The sequence below is a fragment of the Dermacentor silvarum genome, chromosome 1 (genome assembly GCF_013339745.2).
Source record: "Dermacentor silvarum isolate Dsil-2018 chromosome 1, BIME_Dsil_1.4, whole genome shotgun sequence".
NCBI lineage: Eukaryota > Metazoa > Arthropoda > Arachnida > Ixodida > Ixodidae > Dermacentor > Dermacentor silvarum.
In genome coordinates this window covers 286,458,758-286,479,094 of record NC_051154.1, presented here as the reverse complement: position 1 = coordinate 286,479,094, position 20,337 = coordinate 286,458,758, and the positions used below count along the sequence as shown (strand labels likewise).

Here is a 20,337-nt window from a genome sequence, read left to right as displayed (position 1 = left end):
ACACACTAATCCTGACTGTATTCATGAGCGGAATGTTTGGATAGCTTGGAATACATATTTAGCCCCGCTTTTAGAACAAGCACCATATACGCTGCTTGCGCCGTTTGAACATAGCTTAATCAGCTCTGAAAGCGCTTTTGCATGTTCTCTGAAGCTGTGATCAAAGCTTCGGGTCGTCCACCAAGTCGCACTCTAGGATATCTCCGAAAACAGAGGTTTTCTAAGCCGCGCCGGCGTCATACACTTGCATTGTAAACAAGGAGGCAACGGAGGCAGTTGAGGCAAGCAATGGACGCGTCACCACGTGATCAAACATGGCAGCGCCCACGGGAGCGCCGCGAAAAGGGTCAATATATGCTGACGCGGCCATGTTCTGCGTGTCCAATGCATGCGTCGAACGAGACATTTCTGTGCGGTAGAGAGCCCCAGAAACTTAAACCGTGTTAATAATCCTCTTAAACCTGCTTAATAATAATAATAATAATAATAATAATAATAATAATAATAATAATAATAATAATAAAGCACAGCATACGTATTTGTGCGACATTGCAGAATCGCAGCCCAATTTTCAGCGAATTAAGTTGCTGCTTTCGAGCAGTTGCAGTAATAATTCTGTCTGTAATTAAACCACATATATTGAAGCTACGCCCGCATATGACTCATTTGTACATGCACTCAATTTCTTGCAAACTTAAACTCGGTGTCATGTCACGTCGTCGTTCTCTCAGAACACGTAGAACATGCATATAACGCTGGTATGATGGCGTAATTATCCCACATACATAAAACTTTGCACGCACATACAGCATAGCGTGCCCCTCCCTTTTCCATCAAATATATTGTGCAGTCGATGCAACTCTCATTATTCCGAGGACAGAGCTCAAAGAGTCTACGCACTTGTTATAACACTCCAAGAAGGGAGAAACAGTCATTGTCTGCAAATCCATTATCTAACCCAGGGACATTAAACATTAAACTTTCGCGCAACCCATTACGCATATAATATGCCCCCCATGGTAACATAACATGCCCTCCCTAACCCGTTTCCATGTATGTAAACTCGGTATCACATACAGTTATCCTAGGATATGATGGGAAACATAATGCATATGTAGCGCTCTCGTGCACTTGCATAAACAATTTACTGCAAATGTCGTAATACACCCACAATCGTTAAGCTTTGGACGCACAACGGCCATACCGTTCCCACTATTTTCATTAAATCGGAACTACACGTGGTAATTATAGTTACCCGACTGCAATCTGAATTCTCCGGAGTTCGTAAAACACACTTATAACGTTCTGTAGCGTTTTATAGGTAATTTTCTGGAAAGGCTATAGTCAGCCTAGACAGTTTCGACTTCGATTGTACATCACCCACCATATATATATATATATATATATATATATATATATTCCCTCAATTATTAAATGCTCGTTTTCATACCTCTTTAGGGCGTAATATACGAAGCGCGCCATTCGTCCCCATGCAAATTGAATCTCGGTGACACGTTTAGTTCTCTCAGGAAACCGGGCAGACAAATTGCGCGCTTCGTATTATGCCCTAAAGAGGTACTATAAAACGAGCATTTAATAATTATCTGCAAAAGCCAATAATTAACCTATCCGCTTCAGACTTTCGATGCACATCACCCATAACGTAGCCTCTAATTTGATTCTCTCAGGGTATTGGGGAAATTTTGTAAGCGTTTCATATAATTAAGAGGCAGAAAACGAAAACTTGTAAATTTTCGCTTAGCCCGTAATTATAACCCACACCCTTAAGCTTCATACCCTCTAAATATAAACTCGCTACTTGACCTTATGCAGGCACGCACTGCTTTGCAATTTTTGCTTCTTTTTATCATTGTCTACTTTTCCTCGCTGATTTAGTTCTGTTCTAATCTTTCATTTTTAATTTTTGTCTGGATGCGGACGGCGCATGCATTCATTAGATGTATGCACGACACCCGAACGTGTGCGAACATTTATACAGACAAGGACGTGTGACCAGTCCATCGTGTATACGTCTTGCGGTTGCTGCGAGACACTTCAGCACCTGATATTGGAGTGTCTCGCTTTCAGTGCACAGCGCATGTCACTATAGTGAGGGACTATCATCTCCTTGCATGGCCTGCGGTGTACCACCCTAGACGAATGTTTGTACCCCAGTGGTTGTGCATCTGGACGCGATTAAGCTCATCGCGCTCTCCTTACTTTTCTGGAATTAACTAACTTAAGTTCACGTTTGTAACTTAGAGACTGTTTCTTCAATTTAACGTTTTTTAGTAGTGTGACCTGCAGTGCACCTGCTGTGACCGGCCCTACTGTGTGTGACCTGTACTGTGTGTTCTACTTTATTCTTTGAGATTTGTCATCTCGCTCTTTCTTTCCTCTTTCCTCCCCTTCTTCCTATCTTCCATTTCTATGTTTCTGTCTCCTCCTTTCTGAAGAGTACACAGGCGTTGTGCCCTTTCCGGTGGCAGTTGCCAGCCATTGCTCCTCGCTTACCCTTTCCCGTGTGTTTTCAAATCAAACAACAACAACAACAACAACAACAACAACAACAACAACAACAACAACAACAACAACAACAACAACAACAACAACAACAACAACAACAACAAGAACAACAACAACAACAACAACAACAACAACAACAACAATAATAATAATAATAATAATAATAATAATAATAATAATAATAATAATAATAATAATAATTACAGAACCACGATATCGGTTCTTTATGCAGAGCTGTTAACTTGTAAACTTCGGGCTTCTATTTTTTTCCGAACTTTCAAATATTTGAAACTTATTTAAAAAAAATTCAGACCATAAATTGAAATTCCGCTTGCAACAGTCACTAGAATTTAACTTTCTCTCTCAAATGCAACAAATTTGATTAAGATCGGTCCAGGGGTTATCTCAGAAAAGCGTTTTTGCGTTTTACATGTATTTGAATAGGCCGCGTCGGAGTTGGGCCCGAGCTAAAGCTTCAGCGATCCAGAACCTGCTAGCTCACCAACAAGCCAGCTCGAAGTACTCGACCTCTCCCGGCCTTGTTCAACTTTCTCGCATATTGCCTTGTCTTTTTCTCGTATGATCAGCAGCAGGCAAAACCGAAAATTGCGCGCTAGGTATTATTTACCCTCGTTGCTGGAAGATGGCGCTAAGGTAGAAACGCGTCTCTCCCTCACTTGTTTCTAGCGGCAGCTTTCCCTCGCGAAGTGTGGTATGGTGTGGTCTGGAAGGCTGGCTGGCCTCACAATGGGTGCATTTGTTGGATGCTAAGTCTTCGACGAGCCGCACATCATCAACGGCCGGAAAGGTGACGTACCGCTACTTTAGCTGTTCGCCTATGGACAGGGCCGGATATACGGAAAAGCGCGGAGACGCCTGCGCGAGTAGAGACGCCGCTCAAAATGCCGCGCCGTTTTTGTGTCGTGTTTGCTGCTGCGCTGTCAAGCTTTTGACGGCTCCGAGACAAACCGTCATACCCGAAGCAGAGCGCTCTCTTTCGTTCACTCGTTTGAATGCGAAGTCAAAGCTCGTGTTAGACAAGCGTTTGGCAAGCGAGGTCTCGAGAGTGTGCGAGCGTTTGTGTGAACAAGCGCGCCCGCTTGCGTGGAAGCGAAAGCGGCGTGTTCGTTCCGTTGCGTGCGTGTCCGAGGTGTTGGGTAGGCTTCGCTGCAGTGCTTTGGCGGATGCCTCGCCCCTCTCGCGCCTGGCCAGGGAGGAAATATCCTCCGCATCCTTTTTCGCAGCTATTTCCAAACAAGGCCATGACGCTGAGAGTGCCGGATTTGGAAGTGCGGTGCCGCTTCGTCCTCTCTCTGTGAAGAAAAAAAAAAAAAAATCTAAAGGCAAGGCGCGCGAACGCAGCTGTTTCGTCGGGTTTGTTGTGTCGCACCCTCGGTGTGCGCGTTTTGTGCAGTTTTAAGACGCCATACGAAAAGTCGCGACACAAACTTCTTTGTCGACTCTTCATGCAGAGATCTTTGCTCAGTGAGAGAAGAAAATAATGGCTTCTATTGAGCCGCACGGTTGGCCGTATAATTCGGGTGTCATTATATATTTTCGCTGAAATGCGAGGAATTTGAGTTGCATATATCGCTTTCGGTTCCGTTGCAATCGTGCGATGATAAAACTGTTTTGACTTTGCTTGACAAACTGCTTGTACGTACATACCTCCGCGAACTTGCAGCCTCGAACGGCTTCAAGGTTGCGGTATGTGCTAGCTGTCCGAATTCCGTTTGTGTACGTTGCCTTTGCAGCAATAAAAATAAAATCGGAAAGACCATGCTTGTTTAGAGCTGTTGTAGTTACTGTAGATATATTGATATTGTTATGAAATCCCCAAAAGCGCCAAGAATTGGTTTGTAATTCACTTTTCAGCAGCGAGCTGTGTAGTACATATATTGGTCAACTGACTACATGTTGCCTGCACGAAATGTAACATTGGTTTACTGTACGGCACTCCTAATTTTGCTTTTATAAGCTGCTGGCAGGTTTGGATAGTATAACCCGCCCATCTCGGAAGGTTCCTACGTTTTGGCCCTAGGTTGGGATTGCATGGTCAGATTCTTCTCCAGCTGTGTCTGTGTGTTTTGTGCCCTCACTTATGAAGCTGTAGTATTGATGGAACTGCAAGATTAAAAGCTTAATCTGTATACCGTATATTTTTATGTTTAGCATTATGATGTGAAATATTGTGTGCCAAGCTACACAAGGAGTCCCTATGTTATTTTTTTTATGCTTGTACACGCATCAAAAAGAAATACAGACACTGTCAAGTATGCTACATAGCATATTTGACATTGTCTGCATGTGAGATGTGAAGCTTAACAATTTCTTTAGGTGTCTTTTGTGTGTGTGTGTGTGTGTGTGTGCGCGCGCATGTGCTGAGCCATATCAGTATTTAACTCTGATTTCACTTTGTCATGCAGTAGCAGCTTCTTCGGTTTTTATACTTTATTTTGATAAAGTAACATCAATGTTTTAACACTGTTAGATGTACTAGAATATAAAACACGAGTGGTGTTTTAAACCTGACCATGCAAACATTTAAAACATATGGTCATACTTGTGGAATTGTATATGTTTCCAGAAAAAGTAAATGTAATAAAGAGAAAAAAAAAACATTACATATGCAAGGAAGCAAATGAACATATGTACATGAACAAAGAATCGTTTTTTCATGTATATGTTCAGCAACTCAATGTTATTACTCTGTTACTGAGATGTTACTGTGGCATGTTGTGAACATAACAGTATTGGAACGAATCTTGGATGATGTAAATATTCCTAGTGTTAGCGGCATTTTTTAATTCTGGGACGCAGTGAGTTTTATATAGCAGATTTTAATGCAAAAGGATTATGACAACATAATATAAAATATCCGAAAAAGAACTCAAAAGACTTGCAGGCAGGCCAATTAAAAAAAAAATTATTTCTTACCTGGCAAAAGTATCTTGAAAGTAGCTGTGAATGTTGTCTGTTGCAGCTTGATGTGAAGAGAGTAGATGTGAGGTGTGCCAAATGGTTATTGAATAATTATAAGGGCTATAGTGGTAATGTTGATAAGGAAAAAAAAATCCTAGAAAGCATGCGTAAATCTCTGTTAAATGAACTCATTGTGAGATTTTGAACAAGCAGTATGTGTAAATGCTGCAAGTGGAATTATTTGTAAATTTTTTTTTGGTGCTTGTTGATATTATGGATACCCTGCTGCCCTGCCAGATAAGAAACAATTTAAGGAATGGTCTGCATGCAAGTCTTCAGATTTTAATTTTTTTCTGGAATTTTATATTATGATGTCTTAATGCGAGGTGCTGTGGCCTCCCTTGTTCATGCTTCTAAACCAAGAGCAGTCAGTCTCGCATGTTTATAGGCTCAGCCAATCACATTTTCTTTACAATTTCTCCTAGCCCTGTAAGCCAGCAATGTGGCACATTCTATGTTGAAATGCAGTGTTTCCACCCATGCAGACCATTGTTAAAAATGGAAGAGAGTGAGCAGTTACCCCAGTCACCAGTGGTAAACACTACAGGCTTTCTTAATTTTTCTTGGTTTATAAAAAAAGTAAAAGGGAACATGTGGTGGTGTTGAGGCACATGCCAATGACTGACGTGCTCTAGGTGTAAGCCCTAGGAATTGCATCCTTTTATTTTTTGCAGAAGTAGCAAGAAAACTAATTAATTGGCTGGGCTGAAGTGTTATTTTATAATTTACTCCTGTAAAATGCATCACGTTTTACCAGTCTTCTTTGTGATATCACGCTTCTGGACAATGCACCATGTGTTTGCTACTTGATTGAACTCTGGAATGTTGGCTGTTGTGAAAAACTGCAGATTTGCAGTGTTTGCTGTGGGTGTAAATAAGTGCCTCTTGAAGCATTTGAATAGTTTGCTTTTACTCCAACTATTTCACCATCTCACTTGTCTTTACTTGCAAGGCAGCACTTATGTGCTAGTGCTGTAAACCTGGTCATGATTATAGGCTGTCCCTTTTGATTCTGAACTGTTTTCTTTACACTGAATAAGAGCATTTAATAATTTAGTATGAGCCATTGCAAGTTGCTAGAATAGTACCTAAACAAAAAGCATGCTCTCTCTGGATGATGTGGCATCAAACAGACTGGCATTAGTTTATATCACTGAGGGAATATTCCTCCCAGTAGGGATAATATGCAAAAATCACATCACAGTGGTAACCACCACACCTCCAACAAAACATGTAATCCTCGTAATGCTAAAGTGCCCGTGTACTGTGCATTGGGTGCACGTCAAAGAACCACAGGTGGGTACAATTAAGCCGGAGTCCCCCACTATGGCATGCCTCATAATCGTATCATGGTTTTGGCTCGTAAAACCCTAGAATTTAATCCTCCTTGTATTTGTTACAGTAAAGATGACAACATCTCTGATGGTTTCCCAGTGATAGTTTTCCAATGCGTTTGAAACGTCCTCACCCAAGCACAAAATTAGCAGCTTTTTTTTCTTTTCTTTTTTGGTTTCTCTTTGCAGGGTTTCTGAAGCAGGGCTGCTTGAAGCAAATGGCACGCATGTGACAGAGTGGTACCTAGGAATGTACACAATGTCTCAAGCTGCACCAGCGCTGATCATAAGATAGAATGTATCAAAGCACAATTTTCACCCGGTAACCAACATATTATGAAGCAGCTGGTCAGGTGCCTGTGGTCCATTTAGCCAGGCCTATTTATTTTCAGGCAAAGGTACATTTTCATTTCATCAACTTCATAACTTACGGTTGTAGAGGCTTTACACCTTAAGCGGGGGGAGGGGGGGGTATTCTGTAAGTGTTCACCTAGTGGACATGTCTATTTTGCCTGCTGCTGAAGTTCTGATTGGCTGGGCTGTGGTAAGTATGAAAAGAAGGCAGGCGCCCCCAGCCAATCGGCACTTTAGCAGCAGGAAACGAAATGGACACACTAGGTGGACACTTGCAGAATACCCCCCCCCCTCCACTGGTCAGTTGCACGACCTATTAATTATACATCTGCAGATAAGGCAAAACCTGTCAGTGCTTCTGTAAATTCATTTCAGGTTTGTTCTCCAAAGAAAGTGTGAGGACACTTTGCATGCCCTCAACACACACTACGTATGAGATCATAGGTGGTGGCAAGCAGAGTGGCAAGATGGGCTTGTTGGTTCATCATGAAGGCTGTATTTCAGCACTTAGTAAGGACGAGGACAAAGAAGGAGACGTATGAACACACATGCGCTAGAAACACACATGCGCATGTGTGTTCGTACGTCTCCTTCTTTGTCCTCGTCCTTACTAAGCACTGAAATAGAGCCTTCGTGGTGGCAAGGGTGCCTCTGTAGAGGGAGTCAAGCAAACATTATAGCAGTGCTCTGTCCTCCCTAGACTCTTATTCAGCTTTGCTCTGTACTGGCACCAGCTAAATGCAAAGCTTCCAGAACTCCCAAGAAGGTAGTTTATTGAACTCACACCAACACATTCTATAATTTTTTGTTTACAGTTATAACATGCCTATCTTGGTAAAAGACTGTCATACATAATCTGATTTTAGTAGTCACCATACTGCGACATTCACCATGATACATGAGTGTCATAAGTTTGTAACGAGTGCATAAGTGTCAATACTCTAAAGTCTGCCTTTGAAAGCAAAGAAAAAGCTGTCTGTGCTCATTGCCATTGTTCTTACTGGACCTTAAAAAAACTAGAAACTATTGTATAAATATATGTTTCTTGAGGTCAAAGCATGGTTGGAGCCCCTCCTATGGTAAAGACCAGCATGTTCACATAATACATTTTTTTTCCTGCAGTCCCATGAAAAATGGGAGCACTTCAATTTACCTAGCTTTTGTTTTAGTTATTTGTTCTATGAAACGTGGGACACCATGAGGCAAATTTGAGTGTCTAGTGAGCTAAACAGAGTCATTGGCCACCTCCTGTGCACATGCATACTTGCAGGATGATTTTTTTCTGTACTTTTCTTTGTACAGGAGGGCTATGGTCAAACGTTGCAGTGGGTGAGGTGCCCGCTGCGATGTTCGCATGGCGGGGGGAAGCCCAGCCTGGAGTCCCTTGCACCCGAGCCCGGGCTTCCTGCTCAAGTGCGGCAAGGAGCACGAGAAACTCAAGCTCCGCATCCGTTCGCAGCTGCAGAGCCACATGCTGAGGTAACTACCATCATTCTTTTGAACCAAGGAAAGTGCAGGGGAATTTTTGTTTCTTACTGAAATAGGATGAAAAGTTTAGTTTTGGATTGATGATAAAAAGAAGAGTGCCATGTCACCAAGCAGAGCCAAACCTGCTACCTTGGCACCCAGCATGCAATGCACTATCACTTTATCTACCAGTCTACTCATGAGTATAAATGGATGCACGGATGCATAGTCTCTCAGAACATTTGCCCTTGCCTGATTCTGCCTGCCTCCTGGAACACGGTTCTTAGTACGTTACTGACTGAAGTACCTTTTCACTCTACATCTGTACTCTGGTTAGCTCTTATTCCTAAGTGAGACTTGTGAGCATGATTTGTGTGTAAAGCACAAAAACTGTAATCAGTGGCAGCTGAAGAATGCAGCGGGAGGAATAATGTATACATGTACAATGTGCAAGCCAATTTGCCTTAATGTTTCACCCTCTTTTCATATGCTTTTAGTCCATATTATGACGTTAGCCTTGGCAAGCTGTTGTGGCAGTGTGAATAAGCTTCTCCCCCTAGTGTGAGGGAGATTGTTCTGGAGTAGCAAAATACCCTATTACGAGGGGCTTCTCAGTCCGCAGGGTAGCATTAGTCCAGTGGCCATTAGCTTGGCCAGGTTTATCAGTGGAGATGGCCCGGGCAAAGATGAGGCTATGCAGAACAAATACAAGATGTTTATTTACATTCTTACGTAAAGAGCGGTCAGCATGAAGAAGCTGCTCAAGAGCGAAAGGTGAAGACTGCTTCGCTGGCTTTCATACCCTCCGAGGAACATTCTTTCCCAGGAGGGGGAAGAAATGTCAGCCAAAGCACGGACGCTCAGTACTCTGTCATGTCTGGGCTTGCAGGAGCCTCGTCGCCATGCTGGCACCTTCTTGTGTCGAACATCGCTTGCTCACTCACATGCAGCTCGTGTCTGAGAGAAAGGGAGAAGGTTTTGCGCTGTGGCACTAACACTAACAGATGCCTACATGTGCGCGCACGCTCATTTGTGTTTGCTGCTGGAAACATGGGGCTTTCAGCATTTTGAAGCAACTGAAATGTCTTTGTTGACCAAGCAATAGTTTGAAGCACTTGAATCATTTTTGGCTGCGTAACATACTTTCATTTCACAGGCAGGCGCTAACAACCTCTAGCTGTGGAAGGATGAAATAGGTCTTCAGAGGTGCATATTGATAACAGAGTGCACCTTGCAGTTGGTTTCTTTGATGTTGGGCACAAAGTGTGAGGGGGGAAGTGTGTGTGCAAGGTGTGCTTTGTAGGCTAGGTCGAGAATCTCTCATAATCCATTTGTAACATTCTTTGTATTGCTGAATGTGCTTGTGCTGCGAGCCGCCGTCTTTGTCTCCCTGCACTTGCTCATCTTGAAAGTTTGCATGTGTGGTGCATGACCAAGGTATATTTGTTCTTCCTTGATCACTGAAGTGCCTTCTCTTCATGCCTGTATAATCCATTAAAGCGCTATCTTTTGGAGCATGGAGTGACAGAAAGCAGGTGCTGCACACGTTTGTCAGCGCAACCTTCCTTGCATTCTGGTCTGGCACTGACATTGTATAGTTAAACCTCGATATAACAAACTTCTGTATAACAAACTTTGATATAACAAAACCCTTGACATAACGAAGTTTTGAAATTTTAATAACTTCATATCCATGGAACACCATGTGTATTTAACTATATTATAACAAAGTCCGTTCATTTGTGATTTCATTGTAATTGAATTTTCAGCTCTCGCAATGGAAGACTGAGGCAATAAATTGGAACTACTGCAGGTGCCAGTGGTCAAATGGTTGGATTACATGCGGCTGTTTGCAAATGCACCTTTAAAATCGCATGCTGCGCAACAGAGTGGCCATTGAAGCGGAGCAGTGTCTTCGCAGCTGTTCATAGCCTCAAAAAGGCGCCACCAGATCTCGGCGAGTGCGATGTCGAGCAGAGGCACTAGGAAGCACATGTATTGCGCATGGAGGAAGGAATATTATGCATTCTACGTAGTATAGCATAGTTCTGCATTCCGTGTGTGTGCACCTGATTTTGTGTGTTTGGCGTTGTCAATGCTCCCTGCCTAGTGTAGCAATTGACAAGCATGAGTAGGAGTAGAGGAGGTAGTACTAAATGCAGCACCCTCTTGCTTAAGGACAAGGCTAGTATCTTGCAAGCAATCTTTATCGTGGAGAAAAAGGATGTCTCCACTCGTGTCGGAATACCACAGAGCTCGTTCTTTATGATCTTGGAAGTCAAAAGAAGCAATGCTCGACTCGCTGAAGGAAAGGACAAATTCGCAGCAAAAGAAATTGAAAGATTGAAGCTAACAGACTACATTTACTACACATGAGTGTGTTTTCAATGAGTGCTATGGCTCCTGTGACAAGTTTTGGATATAAGTATCCGACGGTGTTTAGGAGCTGCTCGCACTTACCTGGCCGCGGCCACTACTACCTACTCCATAAAACCATGTGGTTGGTCTGTGATAAAATCGACTTGTAGGACTTCTGTTGAACCAATGCATAATAGCGACCTACCTACTCCATAAAACCAAGTAGTTGTTCTGTGTTGAAACTGGCTTATAGGGCTTCTGTTGGACCAGTGCATAATGACGACTGAAATTTGCGATGCCGTATGGCTCCATTTTTCGAACATGATGCGTGCGCGATGTCACAAAACAGAAAATATGGCAGTTGTGAACAAAGTTGCCATAATTCAGGTTGTCGCCAGGCTTACATGCGATTTTAAAAAGCAAAGCTTTTTTTCAGCGTACAATGGGTTTTCATGCTGCGTTGATCAGACTGTGTGGAGAGCAGTTCGGTGAGCATAGCATTCAGTGTTGTACCACTCTGGCCAACGTCTGAGGTTCTATTGGTGAGCCGTAGTGGCAGAATGGATGTGAAAGCTTCGCACACAGATCACCACTGTGCCATGGGCCTGCATTTTATTGTTTCGGATTTCTGTGAGCCATATGGCTGCTGTGAAGAGATGACTTTGTTGGATATGCAACAAACCATAGAAGTGGTCTCCAGCTCTGAAGTTCAACAAAATTGTTCATTTATTTTGTTATGGAAACTCGTGTTTTTCGGACTGCCCGATTATTAGGACATGTTTTATGGCCCCTTCCGTGTTAAAAAGAATCTGTCAGTGAATCTGTACTTTGCATGAAAGGTCGAATGACAATGTAGTGAAATTTATATATAATAAAGTGCCAATTTCACTGACTTCGGTATAATGAGGCGTTATAATATTGTTCTTATGCCATGGCTCTCTTGTAATTGTCATTTCATTACCGTAAGGACTCCTCAAGAGTATCAAACTTATCGAGTCATAATACACAGGAAATGAGACTGCTTTTCACATAGTTGCAATGACAGATAATTGCAGTTGACAATAGCACTTGGTGGGGCAGGTCATTCTGTTATGAAACTGCACTACTATGCCATGCAATTTAACAGTGTACGGAGGAAAAAATTTCCTCTCCTTTTCTTCTTTTTTTATTTTTAGGCAGCTGTCGACTCCATAATTATGGTACAGAGCCTCAATTCCTCTATAGCGCTGTGAATAATTACAGCATCTTTTATGCTACCCGATTAAAATGCGCATCAAGCACAGTGTGGCTTCGGATGGGAAAAAGAAGACTCATCACGTTACCGAAAGTGGAATTAGCTGTCGCAGCATATCAAAAGCAACTTAACAGCCAGCCAGGTAGCTCAGTGCGGTGGATAAAGGCCATAGAATGAATGTGTCACTGAAAGCTGTCAAATTGGCTCTTCGCTTGGAAGCACAGTGGTACACACTCTCACCTCTTGTCCTGTCATGTGCGGAATGGACTCTGCTTTTGGCAACATAGCTATAGTGTGCGAGTATGCGTCAGTGGTATCCGGTACCACAAGACTGCCATAACTCTTTTATCTCCATCATAAAGTGTTTTATCATATCCGAAGTCACACTGCACTTTTGAACAGGTCAAAGGTAACACAATTATTTCTTGCACTCTGGGGGAACTCAGGCTCCCTAGCATTATTACTGGGTTGATGACTATCTAATAAAGCAATAAAAACAAAACAAATTTTCCGTTAGTACTCCATTGAGTATGGCCATGCAGACACATGTATTTTTGAAGAGGGAAACAGCATGCCAAGATGAGGACTGACTTGCAACAGGGCAACATATAAAATGAGCCCCCCCCCCCCCCCCCAAACATGCACACACACCTATCGTCAATGATAAAAGATATAAACATGAATATTAAAAAATGCAGGAAAGGTGACTCGTCAAATTGAAGAAAAAGAAATTTTTTTAGGGGGGGGGTGATGTACATTAATGTTATAGTAGTGACGTGTATGTGCTGCAGTGCAGCATGGCTTGTGCAAGATATGGTATAGCTGTAGAGGTGCTCATGACGGAAGGTTGTACAAGCAACGCTATGGCAAAAGTCAAGTCTTGACAAGCTCCATGATGAATCGCAAAGCACCTCGGATGGCTTAAATTACTCGGGAGCAGCAACAACTTTGGTGCCCGTGCTCATCTCTTGATTGCACTTCGACCATGGGAGCACTTTTTCATTGTTTCAAATGCTGCATTGATGGTGTGCTGCATGTCTAGAGTTCACTATGGGCACTTCCTTGTGCAGTCTGTTTGAAGACGGACTCTTCTCGGATGTGACCATCGAGTCATCACCAGGTGACTCCTCCGAGGGGCTGGTGCTGAAAGCGCACAAGGCAGTTCTTCTGGTGAGGGTACCTGCCTTTTGGAAGCTTCTTGTCGAGAAGTGTGCAGTCTCCGGCAAAGGCACAAATGAGTTCATTGTGCCTCTTGACAAGGACTTGTTGCGGGACTTCCTCAGGTGAGGCATTGACCAAGTGATAGAAAAAATGTTGCATGTTCTTCCCTCAGTATTATCTTCCACTTAAATGAAATTACTGCATTGTTATATGTATAAACAGTTGTGTTGCACATAGTGGTCACTGTATCAGTGAAATGTTGTTGTCCTGTATCAGATACAAAACTTTGAAATTGGTGGACATCGCAGAGACACCCTTAAAGGGTGCCTGAACCACCCCTCGGGCTTCGTGAAAAAACAGTCCGCAGATAATATACGCTGCTGTGAACAGCTCGGCCAAATTTTGCTGTCGTGCATGGCGCGTGGAGCTCGCAAGCAGAGTGAAAAGTCACCTTTCTCGCAAGGGCTCTCTGTTCAACAGAAGCCTACTCTTCACTCTTTTCTGGATGCTTCAATTCATAATACTACAGATTCCCGTACGAGGCTGCTATTTTCCGATAGCTGACATCAATGACACCACCGTGTTGGTTTCGCCCATGGGGGTTTCGTTTTGGCGCACGAAGCCCGCCTTTTCCGTTGATCGGCATGGACACTGCTTCTAGCCTTCATGATCGTGGCGCTCCCAGTTTTCATAATCGTCGATATCATCCACTGCGCGAGCTCGTACTTCCGAGTTTTGCAAAATTTGCAGCTTCGTCTCAAGAGACGCAGCTTTGCGCTTTGTCGGCGCACCTCCCGCTGCTTCCGCGGTGCATTTCCGCGCTCGCTGAGAGAGGGAGATTGTAAAGGGAGCATAGGCCGCGCAGGCGCCGCTTGCTTATCGCTTTCTCCCTCTTGCAAAATCAGTTTCGTCTCAAGGGGCGCACCTGCCGCTGCTTCCGTTGAGAGAGAGCGCGGCAGGGAGCGCAGGCGCCCCTCGCCAGAGGAGGCGTTGCCTTCGCTTATCGCCTTTCTTCCACGCTCTCCTCGCGCGACCGCCGGTGACACAGGGGCGAAGCAGCTGTCGCCATCTTGTGCACGCTGCACCAACTTGCGATGCTCTCCGTGGCTTTCGCAATCGGCGCGCTGGCGGGATGCGCTGCGCGGTAATTGCGGCAGATACGAACTCGCGTAGGCAAGCTTTTCGCTTCATCTCGGTTAAGGGCAACGTATAAACCCAATTTTCACGATTATTCTGCATGAAAAACACCGCCCAGAAACAAAATTTCAATCGTTATATCCGATATGCGGTGAATAACTTATCGTTATGTTTTTTTTTCTCATAGCCCTAATGCATAAGTTGATACTCTTAGCTCGACTCATCGTTATACCCGCCGAGGTGGCTCAGTAAGCTAAGGCGTAGCGCTGCTGAGCACGAGGTCGCGGGATCGAATCCCGGCCCCGGCGGCCGCATTTCGATGGAGGTGAAATGCAAAAACACCCGTCTGCTTGCGTTGTAGTACACGTTAAAGAAACCCAGGTGGTCAAAATTAATCCGGAGCCCTCCGCTACGGCGTGCCTCATATTCAGAACTGGTTTTGGCACGTAAATCCCCAGAAAGAAGAAAAACTCATCGTTATAACCGATATATCGTTATATGTGGTATCGTTATACGTGGACTCCACTGTTATATGTGGACTGCACTGTTTCCACTTCCACACTGATTTCTAGTGCCCACGTAATGGGGCTGGGCTAGCTGAATTAAACTTGGGCCTGTATTGATTTCGTCTTCAGGATTATATTCTCCATAACTACTTATAAAGTAGATTACGTAGCTAGCTGATGAGTTGTCTACAGGAATGTAAGAAAGCTCATCATAGCAGATGTCTAGTGTCAATTTAATGAATTAAATTTTTTCAAGTTCTTTGCTTCTCTTTCAATTGGCTGGTCAGCAAGTTGTCCATGTTACCTGCTGCAAGTTAGGAGGTAACTCTTGGTGTTGCGTAACATTCCCTAAAAGCTGTAAGAAAACGCTGTGGCTTAAGGTATGTCGGATGTATCCGAATCGTAGAAGCTAAAGGTACGCCGGAAAAATGTCGGACACTTTCTCACGCCTGTGGGGCTCGTGCTGAGTCAATCAGCCAGGCTTTTCGTATGCTGCTTTCCGTGACTTTTCAAAAGCATTTTTTAATGGTCCTCTTTGAGTTAAATAAATGTCTTTCTGCAAAAACACGGGCAAGAATTGGTAGGTGGGAGCCGCGTAGCAAGTGAAACGGAAGCAAAGCTACGTCCGACGTATCTTTAGCTTCTGGGATTTGGGTACCTCCGGCATGCCTTTAGACACTTTCATAAGAAAATGGGGTAGGTGTGAGATGTAATTATTGCAAACACTGACTCCTGATGTGGTGATTATTATCAAAGAGAGAGAGAAAGGGGAATATAGTGCCTTGTTTCGTGCTGAACCTAGTGCATATTCATATTTATTGTCCCGTTTGGTGTTCCACGCAGGAGTGTCTACTCCGATGACGACATTAGAAAAAAAGAACATGACATCCTTCGAGCCCTGTGCACTCGGGATGGCTCTCCGTCCACTGACGATGAAGGTGGTGACGAAGACTTTCAGGACATGACTGGCGAGACAAATACTGACGAAGGAACTCAAGGAACAGCCGAGAACAGTGCACCTAGTGGGCCAGGCAGAGACATTGATGGCGCACTTAGTGGTTCATTGGGTCAAATGGGTGCTGAGGACTCATTGGAGAACTTCCGTGCATGCTTTGTAAATGACAGTGATGCCAGCTGCACGGATAACCATGCTCCAACAACTAGCAATTTGGAAGAGCCCTTGGACAGCCTATGTGACAACAGCCAAGTGTATGACGAAAGTCAGGCTTGCGATGATGTGTCTGAGAACCGAGACGAGTGTTCTGTCAGCATGAGCAGCAGCATGGTGCGGAGTGGTACATTTGACCTGCAGAGCCAGATGCCACTCGAAGTGGCCATTGAAAAATGGAATGGGGATGAGACTGCAGCTCTGATTGGTACTCGGGAGTGTGAGGAGCAGCGGGCGAATGCAGAACCAAAAGCTGTGGATGACCATAAGACAGGTGCAAAAGTGTGTGTAGAGCAAGATGGAAAGTCTCTGGCTCCGATGCCGGCATTTTTCTTGCATGAGAAATCGCCTGCTCCTATGCCAGTATCGTACCAATGCCTTCCCAGGACACCCAAGGTTGCCGGGCAGTTGGGGGAAAGGGAGGGTTCAGCCGGTGCCTTTGGAATGAATGATTCAGGCTTTCTCTCCCAGAACACATCAGTTACTGAGGCGGTGGCTTATGACAGCCTCAATGACACAAGGAAAGCACCCTTGCAGAGTGCCACAGAACACGGTGAAAGTAGGGCCAACCAAGGACGCCATTCATCTGGCGCACTGTTCCCCTTCTACATTGACATGAATAAGGCAAGAGCAGAAGAAAAGCAATCTCAACAACAGAGAGAGCCCTCAAACCAGGGTTCCTCATTATATATGTACATAGACGCCAATGGAGACACTAGTGCTAGCCAGGTGCAAAAGAGGTCACCATCAAGCAAGTCCAAGGCAGATGGCGATTCATCAAAGCGGCCACAGTCCTGTTACATGTATGTTGACTTCAACACAGTTCACCATGAAGAATCTCAACCTGATGAGAGGTCATCCTCGCGCACGATGCCACGAACCTTGTCTCTTTCCATGTTCATTGACATCAATGATGACCACAGTGAGAGTGTAGTCTGTGCCCAAAAGGCATACAGTAACTACCAGGGAAACCCAGCAAAAGATGGCGAGAATTCTGTGGAGGGGCAGCGAAGCATTGTTGAGCACCGCATGTGGGAACACTTCGAGCGCGAGGAGATACTGGTCGTGTCGGAGGAGATCCCTGCAGCTCCACAGCCCACTAGGCCTTGCCCCGCTGTCAGCGGCAACGTGTCTTCTCCGAGGCGGGCTGCAACTGACTATATGATGGTCGAGCCTTCTGATGTCTGCTTGCTCCCAATGAGCCCGATTCTCCGGCGCAAGGCAAAGCCAGAGCCTGTAAAGCCAGCACCTAGGACTTTGCCTGTAAAGTCGTCTATACGGCCCCAAGATGTTGATGCCATGACCTTTCGCAGGCCTGAGCCATGTGGCGGGGAGGACAGCGATTCCCTAGAGCATGAGAGTGACAGGGAAGCTGATGTGCCAAAAAAGAATTCACTGCCAAAAGAGGAGGAGCTCGCAGCAGCAGCAATGGTCAAAGGAAGTGACAGTAGATCAGACCCATCAACGTCGCTTGCTAAAAAACCAGAACCTGATGTTCCTGTGGTCAAGGCTCAAACAAGTGCAGTCCAAGAATCTCCTGCTATCACTTCCAGGGAATCGATAAGCAGGGTGAGTACTAACTTTGAGTATTCTAGAGAATGCCAGTGTTTATGATTTGCATTGAACGCTATAGTTTTAGGTAGCAAATTGAGTAATTAACCTTTCTTGTGGTCCTTGAGGGGGCTTCACTACCTGTCACAGGGTCTCATTGTGAAAAAAGTTTGCTTTAGCCATTGTTCTCGAGAAGCTTTCGGACTCGGGCCATGTTCCTTTAATTTTTCCAAAATTCAGCTTTGCATTACACTATGTACTATCAGCATAAACTGAAATGCGAACAGAAATTAATTAATCTTTACGCCTGTTACATATAATTACATGGAGCTGCTACATGTAATTGCTCTGCAGCCGATTTCCTAAGCCTGGAGTTGTTTGAAGTGTACGTTTTGGAGTAGGAATTACGCCACTGTTATGACTGCAGGTGAACCTGTAAATGGAACAATGTACTGGAGTAGTCTCAGAATTGTTCCCATTTGAATTGGTCCTAATATAGTACACCCTTGACCAAAAGTGTGCTGTATGCAGCTTTGGGCAAAAAATATTTTGCAACGTTGACTGACAACCTGAAGCTGAGAAATGTACTGCAAAAGATAGAGACAATGCTGTGGAGAGGCAGCGAAGCATTGTTGAGCACTGCATGTGGGAACACTGAGTGTGAGGAGATACTGGTCATGTTGGAGGATAACCCCGAGACTCCACAGCCCACTACACTCGGTTTCATACTTAGCAGGCAACACTATGAAGGCTGGAGAGACTCCTCTCACTGTTCACGTCCACAACCAAAAAATAGTGCGTCACATATGAAAGAAATATAGGTATGCACCATGTAAGTCAGTAAAATAAGTCTTGTACTATTATGTCGCGAAATGTGGCTTACTTATCACATGAAAGGTGTAGGAGATCTGAGGCTATTTACCACCAAACGAGTGAAGTAACATGCTTCTGCAACCAGTGGCCAAAGTGCATTATTTGCACTCGCGACCAAAACATAGTACATCGCCTACTAGAAGCAGAAGTATGCACAAGTAATATAATTTGACATAACCTTAGGTCCACAAGTTGTAGTTATAATATATGAAGTAGTTATATTTCGTAGAAAATGTTGCAGATCAAGAACAACTGCACTGTGAAATGTGCCAAGTGAGACTTCTATGGCTGCACTACTTGCATATCCTCCACAGTGTTGCCTGCTAAGTACAAAACAGAGTATAGGCCCTGCTCTGCTGTCGAGAGCAGTCTTTAGTTTCAGGCTACATGCCAGGGCATAAAGGAAATGATTTTTTTTTCCTTCTTGCAGAATCGCTGGTTCGCCCAGTTTTGCAATAACGTGTAAAATTTCCGCATGTTGGCTGAAGTTTATTATGACACCTGGTTCATTATGACACCTGGTCAGTCATAAAAGACAGGACTAAATTTTAAAGGGATGCACTATATGTCAGTTCAGACAGATAAATTAGTCTCTGAAAAATCAATTTTTGGTAATCTCACGGTAATAGGTTGCTTATTGGAAGTGAAAACGAAGGTGAAAGGTGAAAATTTTTTTCAATATTGCATCAAATCTCCAGTGCTAGTACATCGGTGTGGCATCACAGATTTCAAGGTATTTTTCATATTTAGGCCGTGGCACCTTAGTAAAAGTTCAAGCTGAACTGTGAAGTCCAGTCTTTGGCTCTCTTATAATTCATTGTAGTCCACTTTTACTGACGAGAAATTAACTAGTCCTGTCGCCATCAAAATCCTTGACGTTGCGGTGAGCTGGTGTGGAAACGTCAAGGTAGCTTTGCCACCTGTCTTTGGTTTTTGCATCTTTTCTGGCATACCAAGCCTCTCCTTGTGGTAAGAGTGACTTTTTTTTATTGTAGATGGGGTAATTCGCTAATACAGCTTAAATATTTTTCTCTTTAGTGTCCCTTTAAAATGGCATAACACATTTTGAGTGATGTGGGGCACCACATCTGTAGTGTTGATTGTTAGAATGCTCGTATGCAGTGCCATGGCATTGCCTTGGATGGGTCGAGTAATGACAGCTGTGTAGATTTCTGAGTGATTGCACTTGATCTTTCAGTACTGCTAATAAACACCATTGAATTTGTTCATTTTTGGCGGTTTTACTACTGGTGGGACTGCCTGTGGGGCACTTCCCACCCAGTGGGCAGAAATTGGATCATAAATTTAAAAACAATACATATATTTCTGTGCACACTTTTCATACTTCCAGCCCCCCTTTTCGCCTGGAGATGGTGACGATGATTCAGAGACTGTCTACTCGGAGGTGTCTGAAGTGAGTTGCCTGTCGAGCATCGACAAGAGAATGCAGGAGTCAGGCTGCAGCCCAGAGAGGCTGGGTGCTTGCTCCAAGCTGGGAGATGACCTACTCAGGATGTTTATTGGCCAGGTGGAGACAGATGTCACAATTCGTGTGGAAGGCAAGGACATCGGTGCACACAGGTACAACACACATAAGTAATAAGAGGGGGAAAGTGGAATAGAGTGGCTTGCTAAGTGACGTAAGCAATCGAAGAGGCCACAAGTCATTGAATCCAAAGAAAGCGG

The 20,337-nt window shown here is 44.1% G+C and overlaps 1 protein-coding gene across 3 annotated transcripts in view; it reads left to right on the top strand.

Annotated features, from left to right (window-relative positions):
• The first annotated feature begins 3,228 nt into the window (after positions 1-3,228).
• The window catches only part of LOC119437191 (uncharacterized), a 135,774-nt gene continuing 118,665 nt past the window's right edge, over positions 3,229-20,337 (top strand). The window contains exons 1-5 of one of the 3 annotated variants that reach the window (XM_037704249.2): positions 3,229-3,334; positions 8,499-8,675; positions 13,326-13,538; positions 15,903-17,796; positions 20,003-20,232. In XM_037704249.2, coding sequence (XP_037560177.1) covers positions 8,551-8,675; positions 13,326-13,538; positions 15,903-17,796; positions 20,003-20,232 — 2,462 coding nt within the window. In that variant the 5' untranslated portion in view covers positions 3,229-3,334; positions 8,499-8,550. Of the gene's footprint in view, positions 3,335-7,095; positions 7,241-8,498; positions 8,676-13,325; positions 13,539-15,902; positions 17,797-20,002; positions 20,233-20,337 lie in introns of those variants that run through there. The other 2 variants (XM_049660352.1, XM_049660353.1) reach the window with 2 other exon arrangements.